The following is a 17,381-nucleotide window of genomic DNA, read 5'->3' as shown; positions in this document are numbered from 1 at the left end:
CCCTTTAACTCTATTATCAGGGGTCTCCTGCATAGTTTTAAAGAAGTGTCAAACTTTTTAATTAACTTCTCCAAGTCAGAAATTATGAATATATATCTCTCACCTAATGTATTAGAACTTACACAGAAAATAAGTGCATTTAATTGGCAATCAACATCTATTAAATATCTAGGGATTTTTCTATCACTGACCTTAGCTCATAGAGATCCAAACATCTTAGCTGGTTAGGAAGAATGTGTAATATTTTACCTAGATTTCTTTATATTTTTCAAACTCTACCAATTCCCTTACCTTCTTCTTATGTCCCATCTCTACAAAATTTTTTATCAATTACTAAATATGGGACAAAAAACACCCCAGGATAAACAAAAAGATTATGTGTCTCCCAAAATCTTTAGGTTGGTTAGGTGTCCCAGATTTGGAAAAATATAGACAAGCAATCTTTCTACAAAGGGTGGTGGACTGGCACACTAACTTTCAAGAAAAACTATGGATAAATTGGAACAGCAATCAAACAACTCTCAACATTTAGGTTCTAAATGCTGGCTTAACTCCTCTGGGAAATCGAAATATGCAAGTGGAAACAGTATAATTGATGAGACTTATAAAATATGGGATAAGCTGCTGATTGCCTATCCATTACTTTCATCTAAACCATCACCCCTTACAACTGTCATAGATAACCCAGAATTTCCACCAGGACTTGCAACTCGACACCTTTAATCCATTAGATAGACAATGTCACCTCCCCATCTATATAAATATAAAAATCTTTAATGATTGGTATTTTTATTTTCAAACACACACATTTATTTATCGCCTTTTATATCAAGTACTCCAATCAGATATACACTTTCTATTTTATATAAGATTCTTCAACAAATACCCCCTGGTACGGAACATCACTTTATACAGCAATGGGAAAAACTTTATACTCACATAGATCGGACTTGTGTTGGCGATGTGGAAAAGATATAGCTAATATGGGCCATATATGGTGTACTATATTAAGAGTCTCTGGATAGAAGTTGCTACACAAACAGTGATTATTTTGGGCTTTAAAATCTGATTAGACCCACTTATTTGGCTACAAAATAAACCACTTAAGAACCCTGCTTTTAGCTTTTCTTCAAATCGCAAGTAATAGTGCAAAAATTCTAATTGCTAACAAATGGAATATGGAAACAAGACATGACCCCCACCATAGCTCAATAGATAGATAAAATCCATACCATAATCTCCTTAGAGGAATATCACTATATGAAAGAACTAAGCATAGAGTTTTTAATTGATTTTTTTTTTATTTGGGAAGATTATTTATATAATAAATACAAACAATAGTCATTTTACATGAGGAATATTATACAATTTTACATTGACTATTTCCTATTGATCTTTAGGCGAGTGCACTAGAATAGAATAAGTAGACTTTCATCTTCATTGTCTTCTTATTATTCTTCACTATATATCTTTTCTTTCTTTATGACAAAAAACAAATCTGACTAAGTATTTGTACAACAATGTTGTAAATTGTTTTTTATATCTATGTACAACTGCAATCTAAATAGAAGCTGATTAAAAAAAAAAAAAAGTTTTTAAATAAATATGTTTATTCGCCTAAGGACATAGGTAGCACCTTTGTTAACTATTATAAATCCTTATACAATATTGAATCCTAGCCAGGGATGATAGTAGCGGATCTTCAAACCATAAATCATTTTTTGGGTTACTTAAAGTGAATGTAAATTTTGATGCTGAAGTGCCCGGTTTTTAAAAATTTGATTAAAAACAGAGGCCCTTTAATTCATCAAAATTTACATTTCACTCCTGTTGTGGAAAAAAACCTTACCTTTTAATCTTCACAGCAGCTCCAGCTTCCTCCGGTCGTCGCAAGCCATTTCTGATGTCAGAAATGATGGATAGGTCATCCTCCAATCACAGCTTCCCCTCCGGGGGAATCAGTGTCTGATTCAACGCTATGATTGGAGGAAGCCAGATTCCTCATTTTAGACCCAGGAAGAGGCTTTGCAACGGATGGAGGAAGCTGGAGCTGCTGTGAAGATTAAAAGGTAAGTTTTTTTTTTTTTCACAACAGGAGTGAAATTTAAATTTTGATGAATTAAAGTGCCCCTGTTTTTAATCGAATTTTTAAAAACCGGGCACTTTAGCATCAACATTTACATTCACTTTAAACCTTCCTAAATTGGATGCAGAGAAACCTATGAAGCTTTTAGACCCAATTTCTATATCTGAAGTGTGTACGGTTATTAAAAGCCTCAAACTACATAAGGCCCTGGGTCCTGATGGCTACACTTCTTTCTTTTATAAGACCTTCTCTAAGTTCTTGCACCTTTTCTTCAACGAGTATATTCTAGAGCTTTTTAGGTAGGTTTCCTTCCTAAACAATACCTAGAGGCCACTATTCTGACTATCCCGAAGGAAGGAAAGGACCCTACTCTGTGTCAAAGTTATTGGCCAATTTCACTTATAAATGTAGACGTTAAAATATTTGCCAACATTTTAGCCATTAAACTAGGACCACTGTTACCTTGTGTAATACACAGAGATCAAGTTGGATTTGTCTTAAAAAGGCAGGGTTTTCCTTCATAATTCAAGTACAGCATACAATTTTAAAGGGCCATGATACCCAGATGTTGAAACACTTGAAAGTAATGCAGCATAGCTATAAAAAGCTGACTAGAAAATATCACCTGAACATCTCTATGTAAAAAAGAAAGATATTTTACCTCAAAATGTCCTAAGTATTCAAACCCCACTGCAAAGGACTTTAAAAGGACAGTCAAGAAAAAAATAAAACTTTCATGATTTAAATAGGGCATGTAATTTTAAACAACTTTCCAATTTACTTTTATTACCAATTTTGCTTTGTTCTCTTGGTATTCTTAGTTGAAAGCTAAACCTAGGAGGTTCATATGCTAATTTCTTAGACCTTGAAGGCCGCCTCTAATCTGAAAGCATTTTGACAGTTTTTCACCACTAGATGGCGTCAGTTCATGTGTTTCACATAGATAACATTGAGCTCAGGCACGTGAAGCGCCTAGGAGTCAGCACTGATTGGCTAAAAATGCAAGTCTGTCAAAGGAACTGAAATAAGGGGGCAGTTTGCAGAGGCTTAGATAGAAGGTAATCACAGAGGTAAAAAGTATATTATTATAACTGTGTTGGATATGCAAAACTGGGGAATGGGTAATAAAGGGATTATATACCTTTTTAAACAACAACATTTCTAGTGTTTACTGTCCCTTTAAGCAGCAAATTAGTATGCCTGTCCCGGGACAGGCAAGGGAATGAGCCTCGTGCACACTCATGTTATTTCCCTATTCAGTTTAAGGACGTTTACTATGAAATCTCATGAGAGTTAAGTGAAATCTCATGAGATCACAGTAAAAGAGTTAATGACCTCAGCACTGTTGATGCTGATTGGCTGCTGTTCATTTCTTATTTTTTTTTACCTGCAGCTGGACAGCAACTGAAGTATAAATGTTTACACAGAACTTACTCTGCTGAGCTGAGGAAATTGTGAGGTAAAATATCTTAATTTTTTACATAGAGATGCTCAGGTGATATTTTCCCGTCAGCTTTTTACAGTTATACTGCATCATTTTCAAGTGATTTAGCAAATGAGTATTATGTCCCTTTAAGCAACTTTCTAATTTACTCCTATTTCTCGTGCTATTTTTTTAATAAAAAAGCAGGAATGCAAGGTTAGGTCTTAGGAGCTTGCCCATCTTTGCTTCAGCACCTGGAAAGAGCTTGCTGACTGGCTGCTACATTTAGCCACCATTCATCAAGCGCTACCCAGGTTCTGAACCAAAAATGGGCTGTCTCTTAAGCTTAAAGGGACACTGAACCCAAATGTTTTCTTTCGTGATTCAGATAGAGCATGCAATTTTAAGCAACTTCCCAATTTACTCCTATTATCAAATGTTCTTCATTCTCTTGGTATCTTTATTTGAAAAGCAAGAATGTAAGTTTAGATGCCGGCCCATTTTTGGTAAACAACCTGGGTTGTTCTTGCTGATTGGTGGATAAATTCAACAACCAATAAACAAGTGCTATCCACGGTCCTGAACCAAAAAAATTGCTTAGATGCCTTATTTTTCAAGTAAAGATAGCAATAGAACAAAGAAAAATTGATAATAGGAGTAAATTAGAAAGTTGCTTAAAATTGCATGCTCTATTTGAATCACGAAAGAAAAAAATAGGGTTCAGTGTCCCTTTAAATTTCTGCTTTTTCAAATATAGATAACAAGAGAACAAAGATAAATTGATAATATGAGTAAATTAGAAAGTTGCTTAAAATTGTATGCTCTATGTTAATCATGAAAGAAAAAATGTGGGTTTAGTATCCCTTTAAATGTCCAAGCCTTCCCCTCTTTTTTTATTTATTTACTTTTTCTACCAGAGAATCTTGATATTTTCTCTTATCCTTCTCTTTACAGGAGACATTATAAGATGATAAACTTTAGATCCATATTTTTGGATAATTATGGTTTTGTTCTGTCCTATGATGTTAAATACAAACTTGACTGATCAGTGCATATTTGAAGCTTACTTTGATTGGTGTGTACCCGCTGAAGACGAACTATGTTTCATCTGGATTTACAACATTTAAAGGGACAGTCAACCATAGAATTGTTATTGTTTTAAAAGATAGATAATCCCTTTATTACTCATTCCCCAGTTTTGCATAACCAACAATATATATATTTTTTTTTTAAACTTTTATTTATACCACATGAGGGAGAAGTAGGCATAAAGAAATGGAAAAACAATAACAGCATTGAAATGCAGTACATACAAAGAAAGTAAGTACATCACAACCCATGCAGGGCTTAGACCCCGGCATCATATAAAGAAGTTCCTTTAAGTGTGACTCAATAGTCCTGCATCAGGGCGTCTTAGAAGTCAAAGTGCATGCCTCTTCTCCTCACCTTTTTCCTCTTTTCCTTTAAATATTTTCAATAAACAACAACAATAAACAAGAGAAAGAAAACAAAAGAATAAAATAAAAAAAATAAAAAAATTTATAACAATCAAATAAATAAATAAGAAAATAAAGGGAGAGGGGGGGGGGAGTGCCACCAGAGACTGTGGCATCCCTTACTTACCCGGAGCTCCCCTGGACCGCCAGCCGTATCTTGGTGTACTGAGGTAATAGGTGTGAGGGGCAGATTATGTTGGAATGTACCTGTCTATTGTGCGGCTATGTTAGAAAAACACCACTTTCCCCTAAGGTTTTCCTTCAAGATGAAATCACTGCTTCTAAACGGATATAGGACACGCTCCCTGACAGCATCTGGTAGGTGTAGTAGATATGGTTCCCATTTCTTTATATACTTAGCTATCCTTTGTTCAACGTTCCCCCTAACGTCCGCTTGTTCTATGAGCATCTGGGTGTGTATCTTGGTAAGTAGCTTTTGGAAGGGTGGAGAAAGATTATCTGCCCAGTGTTGTAGTATCATTTGCTTTGCAGTCAAGATAGATACAGAGATAAAAGTATCATAGGGGCTGACAGCGTGTTCTGGAAGCAGAAACAGAACTCTTTGTGCCGAAAGGGGGACTCGAGTTTTGGTGACTTTAGAAAGCCAGTAGGTTAATTTACCCCAGAACCACTGTATCTTAGGGCAATCCCAGAATAGGTGAATCCAGTCAGGATTCGCATGGTTACACTTAACACATATATCTTGTGCTCCTGGGATCCATTTGGCCCTGAGAGCTGGAGTAATGTAAGCTTGTTGCAAAATTTTGGTATGTGTCTCTCTTAGGTTTGCTGATAAGGTAATAGATCTAACTTCTGTTAAACTGTTTAGGAGCCCTTCACCATCAATTTGTATGTTTCTACATCTGGACCATCTTGATGCTAGTTTTTGGGTGGTAAGGGTGTCAAAGTGTCTTAGTACTAGGTTATATGTGTTTGCCAACCTGTAGGAACCCTGTTTAGCCAGTGAGCATAGTGCAGTCAGGTTATTGTTTTCTGTGTGTAGGAGACCATCAGTTTTTAATTGTGTGACATAGTGCCTACACTGTAAGTATGCAAATCTATGTGTGTTTGGGAGCGAGTATGTGTTTTTTAAATCTTGAAAGGAGTGGATTGTAAGAGTTAGGGGGTTAAATAGTTGCCCGATTTTGGTGAGACCCTTTTCCCGCCACATCCGAAACACTTCAGTAGTGTATCCAGGCAAGAAGGAGAGATTGCCCTGGATTATAACCAACAATATATTAATGTACTTTTTACCTTTGTGATTACCTTGTATCTAGGAACCTTCTTCCAGCCCCCTGATCACATGACTGTGACTGTTTATTATCTATTGTCTTAAATTTAGCATTGTATTGTGCTAGATCTTAAATAACTTTCTGTGCCTGAACACAGCGTTATCTATATAGCCCACGTGTACTTTCTGTCTCTTTGTGTTGAAAAGAGATTTAAAAAGCATGTGATAAGAGGCAGCCCTCAAAGGCTTAGAAATTAGCATATGAGCCTACCTATGTTTAGTTTAAACTAAGAATACCAAGAAAAAAAGCAAATTTGATGATAAAAGTAAATTGGAAAGTCAATTAAAATTAAAAGTCCTATCTGAATAAAGAAAGTTTAATTTATACTTGACTGTCCCTTTAAAGTGAATTTAAATTTTGATGATTAAGTGCCCGGTTTTTAAAAATTTGATTAAAAACAGGGGCACTTTAATTCATCCAAATTTACATTTCCCTCGTGTTGTGAAAATATCTTTTAATCTTCACAGCCGCTGCATCGCTTCTTCCACCCGTCGCAAAGCCTCTTCATGGGTCTAAAATGAGGAATCCGGCTTCCTCCAATCACGGCGTTGAATCAGACACTGATTCCCCCAGGGGGGAACCATGATTGGAGGATGACCGATCCGTCATTTCTGACGTAGGAAGAGGCTTGCGACGACCAGGGGAAGCTGGAGCTGCTGTCAAGATTAAAAGGTAAGTATTTTCACAACACGCGTGAAATGTAAATTTTTATTAATTAAAGTGCCCCTGTTTTTAATCTTTATCATCAAAATTTACATTTACTTTAAGGGTATTGGTGTGCTCATTAGTAAACTATATTACTATTATACTATATTACACTCTCGACTTTGAAAAATTAGGAAATGAGGTCTACAAAAATATGATGGCCTTAAGTAAAAACGTTCATGTTTTATCTATTGGTTTAGTTGATTTGGAATGACTTGGTTTCTGCATTTAGATTATTTTTGTGTGTGATTACTATTACTGACTTATTGTCATTGCTTACAAATTATTTTTCTTTTTTCCTATTCTAGTCTGAGATGTCTGCACATTCTGCTCTATTTACATCAATAAAAAAATTGAATTAAATTTTTTTTGAAATATGCATAAATGCCTTTCAATTTTAAATAGAAGCATTTTTGCAACGTACTTCGGTTAGCAAAAATACTTCTAGTATAAAAATATTACTGTTTCAGCAGCATACGCACATATTCTATGAGTGACTAATGAGATGCTGGTGGTGGTGTGTATTGCATCAGTGAATATTTGTGGCATACAAGCTGGCTCTCTGAGAAGCAGTGGTGTTTAAATGCTGGTACACTGGTAATTTTAAACATGTTTATTTCTTTTGGTTGAAAATGCTGTTTTGTTATTATTTTATTTTAAAGCTATTAAGAAGTGCAACTTGTCATTAAAGGACCAGTCAATAAAATATATTTGCATAATCAACAAATGCATGATAAGAAAACAATGCAATAGCACTTAGTCTGAACTTCAAATGAGTAGTAGATTTTTTTTAAATAAATTGCAAAGTTATGTCTATTTCCACTCCCCCTGTACCATGTGACAACAATCAGCCAATCACAAATGCATATACGTATATGCTGTGAATTCTTGCACATGCTCAGTAGGAGCTGTTCACTCAAAAAGTGTAAATATTAAAAGACTGTGCACATTTTGTTAATGTAAGTAAATTGGAAAGTTGTTTAAAATAACATGCTGTATCTGAATCATGAAGTTTAATTTTGACTTGAGTGTCCCTTTAAGACATCATTCCTCACTGGATCATAAACAGATCTCCCACTGCTTTATTGGTTAAGAGTAGCACACCTAACAACCATAAATACACACACACATATAGAGTAAACAAACATTTCAATATTGTTTAAAATGCATTCTTTCAGAAGCAACAAATAAAAATTGTGTGTATTGCAGTCTTTATAACCTTATGTGTGGCACATTATAGCCCTTTTGGCTTCTACGTAGGTAAAACTATAAACCTAGTCCATTTTTACGGCCTTCATTTAATATGAAGGTGCATTTGCATTTAACCCCTTGGCTGCTAACTCTTGCTAAACAGTTGACATCCAGGATAGGTGGCGTTCATTCTATGGGCAACATTCTGACCCTAACAGCAGAAAAATCAAATACCATCTCTTTTGAATGTCTGTAATTTATAACATCATTTATAATATCCCTAAAATTAGAATAGGTGATATTCAAACACCAGTATGGTCAATCAGGCATCATGCAAAAATATATGGGGCATTCTGTTAGAAACTATCTGGGCATTACCCTAACACAGTGACTTTATGGACTTGGTGATACTTCTATAGTGTTTACATTTTTGTCTGTGGCAAACTGGTTGTGACATTTTAATAAATGAAAATGTGGATAAACACCACTTTCCAGAATAGGCAGTTTTCAATTTCATCCACCCATAGATTCATAAAATAGTTTCACTTTAACCAGCCAATCAGAACCTGTGGACATACACTGTGGATTGTTTTTAGCTCCTCGGTGAGACATTAGTGGAGCTGTATGTTTATAAGTAGGTGATGTAACAAAACAAGTAACTATGTGTGGTTAAAAAAATATATATTAATGTTTCATTGGATATATCTATATTTACTGTAATAATAAGTAAATTACAGAACCACAGGTGCATACAACAACCTGTGTACAGATACACAAAACAAACAGAAAGCAAACTCAGTATATTAATCTGCAAATATACTCACAAAAGATGCCATCTGATTAACTAAAGATACAAAGCTCATATTTTTGCAGATACAGCATTTATTGCAATGCAAATGGAGATGTTCAGTAAACACGGCAGACACTAACACTGACACTAATGTGTTGCACATATGCCCATCTTGTTATGTGCATGATCTGTCTGTCTTTCCATCTTATCTATATTGAAAAGTAGAAAGTATGTTTCTTTATTGAAGCTGATTTGTGTTCACACTTAAACTTACAACTGAGTACTTTTGATCTCACACTGGGCAAAGTTCATTCTGAACTGATTGAAACAAAACATGTTAACGGAAGAGTTTTTGTGTGTGTAACCCTTGTGCATTAGCTGTATCATTGCTGATATAATGCTAATTTTAATATGCCTCTAAGCAAAGATTAGCAGCAATAAGGTTCTACCTGTGCTCGGAACTCACGGTATCAAAGAAATGCCATCAAACATAAGTTAGAAAAAGTAAATGCAGGAAGCCATACAACTTCATCTATATTATGCTATTTTTAACAAAATATTTGTGTAGATATTGGTAATAAACAAAATATATTCTCACATAGAAATATTGTAGGAAACAATCTTCCTGGCTTTAAAGGTGTAGTGAGAATTGTTCCAGAAAATGGAACCTGGCTGATAAAAATGACAATGGCCGTGCACATTTGAATACTAGTACCGTAGCTTTAGTTAACAGCACTAAAATCAATTAGAAGTGACACTAATACTAATCAATAGAGATAATAATTGTACTTGGTGACGCTAATGATAATAGAAAAAACTATTGCTAATATTAATGCCTAATATATAAATTCCAAATCCCCAAACAGATACTATATAACCATACCAACGCTGATAAAGTGTAAATCTTTTTTTCTCATACAGTTGATGATATTTCAGCTAATCCTATTACTAGCAATACTACTAATAATAATGATAGAACAGCACTAGCTCTGATACCAATAAAATGTTTACAAGTATTTAAAATCCAAGGCTGATAACATTCTGGTTAATCCTATTACTGGCAATCCCAGTGATAATAATGATAGTATAACAATAGCAGGGCTGGTGATAATGCTATGCATACTCCCTGCCCCCAGCATGCAGGATTCCCATGCACTGTGCGCCCGCTATCGGCGCCGCGCTGCAACTACAGGCGCGAGACACAGAGCGAGCTACCCCTCCTCCTCCGCACCACCACGTGACCATCTCAAGCCAATCACGTTCCGTGTTGTCGCGGCCGGACGCCATTGCTGCTGTCAGAGAGGCGAAGCTCCGGTCAGTGTGTGTGAGAGAGGGATAGAGGAGAACGGTGACTGAGGCCATAGACTCAAGTCCGGTACCGAGCCCCGCCCCCGGGCTGCCCACTACCCATTCTGCCCTGGGCATAGGCTTCGGGCACCGTGCAACCAGGCAGCCTGCGGCCTCTTCTGTGACACGGTGCCCGGGAACTCTTAGAGCTTCTCTGTTGGGCCCTGGCATCGGAACCTGGCAGCTTCCCTACCATCTGATTGGCACACACCGGACATAGAAGGATTCTGGCCTACCCTGGCACCCAACGCACCGGCCACCTGGGTATTCACACATTGTTACCCTCCCCCGGAGTTGCTTGCATTGCATTCCCTGACAAGCAGGGGGAGGCCGCGGCGCTTCCTTCCTCTCCCATCCCGCGGGCCGCCTCCAGCAGCTCCCATCCCCCACCCGGGTGACTCATATCCCCGCGCCGGATTAGCAGGATAGTCCGGGCTGCGGCCTGCTTTGCCGGGACATGGTTATCTGCACTCGGTTACCTTTCTGATCTTCAGGAGGCCCCTGGTTTCCCGCGGATTGCTAGGCTACTCGTTTAGGAGTATCATCCTGACTCACAGCTTCCTCCAGCTAGGATCAGATCCAGAGGTTTAGGTTTCAGACATGCCCAGCTTTGGTAGCCAGACTCCCGGAGGATCATGACTGCGGCGGCGAACTGGGCGGCCAACGGGGCGAGCCTGGAGGACTGTCACTCTAACCTCTTCTCATTGGTAATGCCCTATATCTGTGCTTGTTTTATCCGATGCTAAACGTTGCTAATGCAATCTTCCTAATTCTACTGTAAACATGGAATTTTGCCTCCCTGACTACCCATTGGAAGAGTAATTTTTGTTTTAGTATATAACCTAATCACCTGATTTATCTGCAAAGATACTCTGTTACTTTAATCATTTTTTCTTTTTGGAATATAACATGACCCATTTTGAAAACCATGTTGTTGCAATCAAGCTGAATTGTTTGTACCTACAATACTATTTTAAAAATGGCCGAATACTGTGTTGGACACAATATAATGTATATAGCAAAATTATAGCAATATTGAGGTTTGAGATGTGCCATTTATGTAGTTTAATTTGCATCAGTATACATTTACAAACATCTTTGCTAACACTTTTGCTACAAAACATGTGAATTTCTAGTAAAAGTATCAACAATCTTAGTAACAGTGTAATTTACTTTATTAATGGAAGCTACTGTATGAGAGAAGCCTACGGTGTGGTAACCAGAATTTATTCTAATATATCGCTCATTTATTGCTATCTGGTGGTGTAAACCGTAAAATATTCTCAGCACAACAGACACTAGGTTATATCTCTATCTATATCTACAGGTTAAAGTTTGTGGGTTTATGCACACTGCATGATTCAAACAATTATAAGAACATGTCATTTTATTGCTGCATCTAAAACAGGGTATTTGAAATTTATTAAAATTAAATGGTTTTGTGACTGGTTGCTGTCCTCCAAAATAGCTGTGGGTGTGTGTCATCCAGGGAATCTGTTAACCTGCAAAAGTTGTGCAGAAACATGCACTTCCTGTTAAAGCTGCATCTTCTGATTTTCAAATTATCTTACACTTTTTCATATTATATTTTAAACTGTATCATGTATATAATAGCCATTTGTTGAGCTCACTGTCCATTTTAAGCCTTATTCAAGTTTTGTCATGTTATTTTTTCAGTTAATGTATAAAAGTGGTATTTCCCATGGTGGTACCCATGCCTCTGTGTAGTGCTGTTTAGTTAGTAAAATGCCACTCCAGCTTCCTGTTGTCAGTAATGCTACAATACTTTTATGCATATAAACCTTTTACTCAAATCCTTATTAATTGAGAAGTACAGTTAATTTAGTGTTATCTGAATGAAAAATTGGTTTATGAACTCTTCAAACTATGTCCCTTTGCAGTAAATGGTTGTAATGATAGCAGTTTGACAGTTCTTGTTATAAAAGGACTGTCTGTAATCTGTTCCTATTGGTAATGTCATCTGTCAACACACAACATCACAGCCCCCCCCCCTATTATTTGTAATGCAACATGTGTTTTGTACCTAGATGGTTTCAGTTCAAATATATTTAAAAAAGGGTTTGTCTTTTATGTGATTGACTAGCTGCTTTCTCTGTTGAGCAAAAAATGTCTAGCAAGATCGCCTAAAGATCACATATGTAGAATGATACAAGAAAGTTAAAGGAGCAAAAACTCTTCTGTGATGCACAATTGTTGCCAGCACGATGACATTTTGCTAGCCTTATCTAGTCCTGTAACAAGTTCTGATTGGCTCCTCCAGAAAGAGCAGCAACTCTAAAGGTGACTATTGGAGAAATAATCTCAGCAAATAATTTTACTGTATGCAAAATATTTTCACGCTTGATAAATTAATGTGCTTTATATTCCTTTAAGGACACACAAAGGAGCCAACATAAGGTGTATACTTACAGCAGTGTTTTCTAACAAAATAGATTTTGAGCATATTTTTATTTTCTTCAATTCACATGGATTTATCAATGACAGCAAGACTTACTCATCTTTTACTTGTCAAGTTATATTCTCACAAATGTTAGTGTGGGGCTTGACAAACCGAGGGGGGAGAGCCCCTAGGATTTGTCTTCTGGATTCACATTTTTTTTTTGTTTGGAATATTGTGCATATAATTTTATTTAGACACTTTTTTTTTTTTTTTTTTTTACTCTATTGAAGTGGCATTTAAAGGAACATGAAACCTCATTTGTTTGTTTAATGATTCATATAGAGTGAAGTTTTAAACAACTTTTCACATGTACTTCTGTTATCTTATTTATTCATTCTCCTGGTGTCTTTTGTTGAAAAGCAGGAATGTAAGCTCAGGAGCACGCACGTCTCTGGAGCACTGTATGGCAGCAGTTTTGTAAGAATGTTATCCATCCGCAATAGCACTAGATGGCAGCACTATTTCCTGCCATGTAGTGCTCTAGACCAGTGCTTGACAAATCTCTTTAAAAACTAGGAGCCAGACAGTGGGATTTGTATATAGATATATGGAGAATAGCCCAAATAGGAGCAATGGGTTATAGCGCTGCGGAATCTGTTGGCGCTCTACAAATAACCGATAATAATAATGGGTACATTTCTAGGAGCCAATAGCTCCCAGGCTCCTGGGTTTGTGGAGCCCTGCTTTAGACACCTACCTAGGTATCTCCTTAAAGGTACATGAAACACAAACGTTCTTTTATGTTTCAGATAGCTAATAAAATTTTAAACATTCCAATCTACTATATGCTCCATTCTTTAGATATCCTTTGTTGAATAAATAGCAATGCACATGGATGATCCAATCACACGAGGGATCTATGTGCAACTACCAATCAGCAGCTATTGAGAGGCTAGTTAGATATGCTTCAACAAAGGATATGAAGAGAATGAAGCAAACCAGACAATAGAAGTAAATTAAGTTGTTTAAAATTGCTTTTTCTTTCTAAATCATGAGAAAAAATGTGGGTTCCATGCTTCCATATGCAAATTAAGGCAAATAGCATTCTCTGTCTGAACCACAAAATATTTTTTTTGGTTTTGTATACCTTTTTAAAGAGATTTTTAAGCTATAATAAATTTTTAAATAAGGGAAAACAATTGTGTGCCATATTTTGAAAATGCTGATGGCACTTTTGCAACCCAAACCTCTGCTGTGTTTGAAAAAGAAAACCACAGACAGGAGAAAACTTTGTGATAAACTTTATTGGAAAGTCGCTAAACATTTTCATAGTAAAACCCACATTAAACTAGTAGCTCCATGTGTCTGCTCATGTATACTACAGCCCTATAGATGCTGGGCTGGTTACAGACTGGCTTTGCAGTCAGCTGAAAACCAACGCTGTCAAAGCACACAAGGGCAGTGGAAATATTTGGCATGTTCACATGAAGGGATGTCATTTTCTCTTAGGTAAATACCTGTACATTTTATCTCCATCTCACAGTATTTTTATTTTTTTTGTCAGTTGGCTAATGTCTATCTGTTGCGGTAGCCCTTGTTTTGCATCTTTATATAGATTAAAAGGTGGTGATTAAAGGGACACTTTTGTGATTCAGAGAGCATGCAATTGTATGCAACTTTCTAATTTACTCCTATTATCAAATTTTCTTCCTTCTCTTGGTATCTTTATTTGAAATGCAAGAATGTAAGTTTAGATGTCGGCCCATTTTTGGTGAATAACCTGGGTTATTCTTGCTGTTTGGTGGATAAATTCATCCACCAATAAAGTGCTGTCCAGAGTCCTGAAACAAAAAAAGCTTAGATGCCCTTTTCAAATAAAGATAGCAAATGAACAAAGAAAAATTGATAATAGGAGTAAATTAGAAAGTTGTTTAAAATTGCATGCTCTATCTAAATCACGAAAGAGAAAATTTGGGTTCAGTGTCCCTTTAACTTGGCAAATCAAGTGTTCTTTGAAAAGCTTGGAAACAACAATCTAGAAGTATAGAAGCCAGACGTAACAATTTTGCAGCTGTATCTACTTGTCTACTTTTTATTAAATACAAGGAGATGCATATTTTAAAACCAAATCAATGCTGGAATCATAAGTCAGTGAAAGGTGTTTTACTGAAAAGGCTAGTAAAATATTATTCAAAGGGACATTGTGTGTAGAAAAAATGACCATAATGTGTGTAATCTTGCTGCAGATGTGTTGGCAGTCATCTGTAACAACATTTCACACCTTGCACAATGGCAAATCTTTCACTGCAACTTTTATTCCATGAGATTTTTTTTTCTTTCACAAACTGGACCCTTTTCAAGGGCACATAACATTTCAGTGTTACTGTCTGACTTGATCTTGTAGACAGAAATGAAGATGCGCATACTCGCATAACCAGTTCCTGAATAACGAATCTCCGTTTTACAAACGCCTACACCCTGCTTTAAAGGGAGACTGTACCCAAATGTTTTCTTTCATGATTCAGATAGGAGTAAATTAGAAAGTTGCTTAAATTTCCATGCTCTATTATCAATTTTTCTTCATTGTCTTGCTATCTTTATTTGAAAAGCAAGAATGTAAGTTTAGAATCCGGCCCATTTTTGGTTCACAACCTGGGTTGTGCTTGCTGTTTGGTGGCTAAATGCATCCACCATTAAAGTGCTATCCAGTGTCTGAACCAAAAATTGGCTGACTCCTTAGCTGAGATGCCTTCTTTTTCAAATAAATATAGCAAGAGAACGAAGAAAAAATGAATAGGAGTAAATTAGAAAGTTGCTTAAAATTGTATGCTCTATCTTAATCATGAAAGAAAAAAATTGGATGTCCCTTTTAATAGCCGCTCTCCATACGTCCACAAATCTAACCTCCCTAGACGTTATGTAGTTTTGCCTATGTTGTTCCTATAGTGAGGACTTCTTACTGTTGGCTATGATGGCTGGCTTGTGTTTTGTCCCCTGTATACCTTTTACATTGAGGACTGTGTGATGTACTACTGTACTTTGGCAGTTGTTGGGCAGTTTTTAAATCTCCATCCATTGTGATATTTAAAAACGTCTTCAGTATTAACGTTTCACCTGATGTTCTAATTTAGAATCTTTTCTCTTTCTTTATGGAACGTAGTTGCACAGTAGTTTACTGGAAACTTCTCACACCAAAATGTATGTAATTAGCTTATTTATAAAAACATAAACCACTGCACCAAGTTATTGTCACTTTCTGTATGGTGGTCCATGCCCTTCATTAATATTAATTAAAGGTATATGAACACCATTTTTTTTTCTTTTGTAATTCAGACGGAACATGCCAGTGTTCTCAACAGGTGGCATTATAAAGTAGCCAGTTGGAGTAGTTTAATGCATTCTAATATTACATATAACATTTTCTTCTATTCAAGCACAAAATAATTGTATAATGAAGCATATATGTATTTAATTATAAATTGTCCAAGGAATTTATTTTATATATCGGCTTATTTTTAGCAGAGTGTTGCACCCATTAAAAACGTCCTAGCAAAAACACTGCATACAATTTTATAAAAGTTTCCAATGTACTTCTGTTGTCAAATTTGCTTCATTCTCATGGTATTCTTTGTTGAAAAAATAAGTAGGTAGGTGTCTGGAGCACTACATGGTAGCAAATAGTGCTGCCATCTAGTGCTCTTGTGTATGGATAACATCCTTGCAAAACAGCTGCCATATAGTGCTCCTGAGCTTGCCTCCCTGCTTTTCAACAAAAGATAATGAAAAAAAAGAGAATTTGGTAATAGAAGTAAATTAGAAAGTTGTTTAAAGTGTATGTTCTAACTGAACCAAGAAAGGAGAAAAGTTTGGGTTTCATGTCCCTTTTTAAAGGGGCAGTGAAGTCAAAAATAAAACTTTCACAGTTCAGAGTTAGCATAAATATTTAACTGCTTTCCCATTTTAGTTTTAGAATCAAATTTGCTTTGTTCATTGGTATCCTTTGTTGAAGTGTAAACTTAGAAAGGCTGATATGAGCTTAAATTCTGTTATCTAATTTGCTTCACCCTCTTGCTATCCTTTGTTGAAGGAGCAGTAATACACTACTGGGAGCTAGCTGTAAGCCAATGACAAGGTATATATGTGGAGCCACCAAAAGGGAACTTTTGAGCCTTCCTAGGTATACTTTTCAACAAAGAATACAAAACAAGCAAAACAAATTAGGAATACATTGGATCATTATTTAAAACTGTATAATCTTTCTGAATCATGAAAGAAGAGTTTCATGCAGGGTTGATTTAAATCACTAGCAGTAAGACTTAATTTTAAATCATGGTTTTCTATGTAAAGGTTTCATTTTTACAAAAACTCATTATTTTTCCAGTTATATTAGAAAATGCTGATTTTAGTTATATACCATTAGAAATACACAGATCGTTAAAAAAAAAATGAAATTATTGGGAGCTGAACTATCTCCATTTTAATTGGTTCACATTTGATTTACTTTTAAAGGGGCAGTAAACCTAAACAATGTTATATAATTCTGCACATAGTGCAGAACTATATAACATTAATTTAGTGCCGACTTTGTACTTCAAATTATTTGCAAGATTTTTAATGCCAATGTAGAAATCTGTAGAACACCGCTCCTGG

General features: G+C 36.0%; 1 protein-coding gene across 1 annotated transcript in view; it reads left to right on the top strand.

Moving 5' to 3' along the window:
• Window positions 1-10,264: 10,264 nt before the first annotated feature.
• The window catches only part of MED13L (mediator complex subunit 13L), a 944,653-nt gene continuing 937,536 nt past the window's right edge, over window positions 10,265-17,381 (top strand). Inside the window, 1 exon segment of the mRNA XM_053702159.1 lies at window positions 10,265-11,037. Within this exon segment, the coding sequence (XP_053558134.1) occupies window positions 10,966-11,037 (72 nt within the window). The 5' untranslated portion in view covers window positions 10,265-10,965.

This window comes from Bombina bombina, chromosome 2 (assembly GCF_027579735.1).
Source record: "Bombina bombina isolate aBomBom1 chromosome 2, aBomBom1.pri, whole genome shotgun sequence".
Lineage (NCBI taxonomy): Eukaryota > Metazoa > Chordata > Amphibia > Anura > Bombinatoridae > Bombina > Bombina bombina.
The sequence above is the reverse complement of the archived record's forward strand: the minus strand, read 5'-3'. Positions and strand labels throughout refer to the sequence as shown.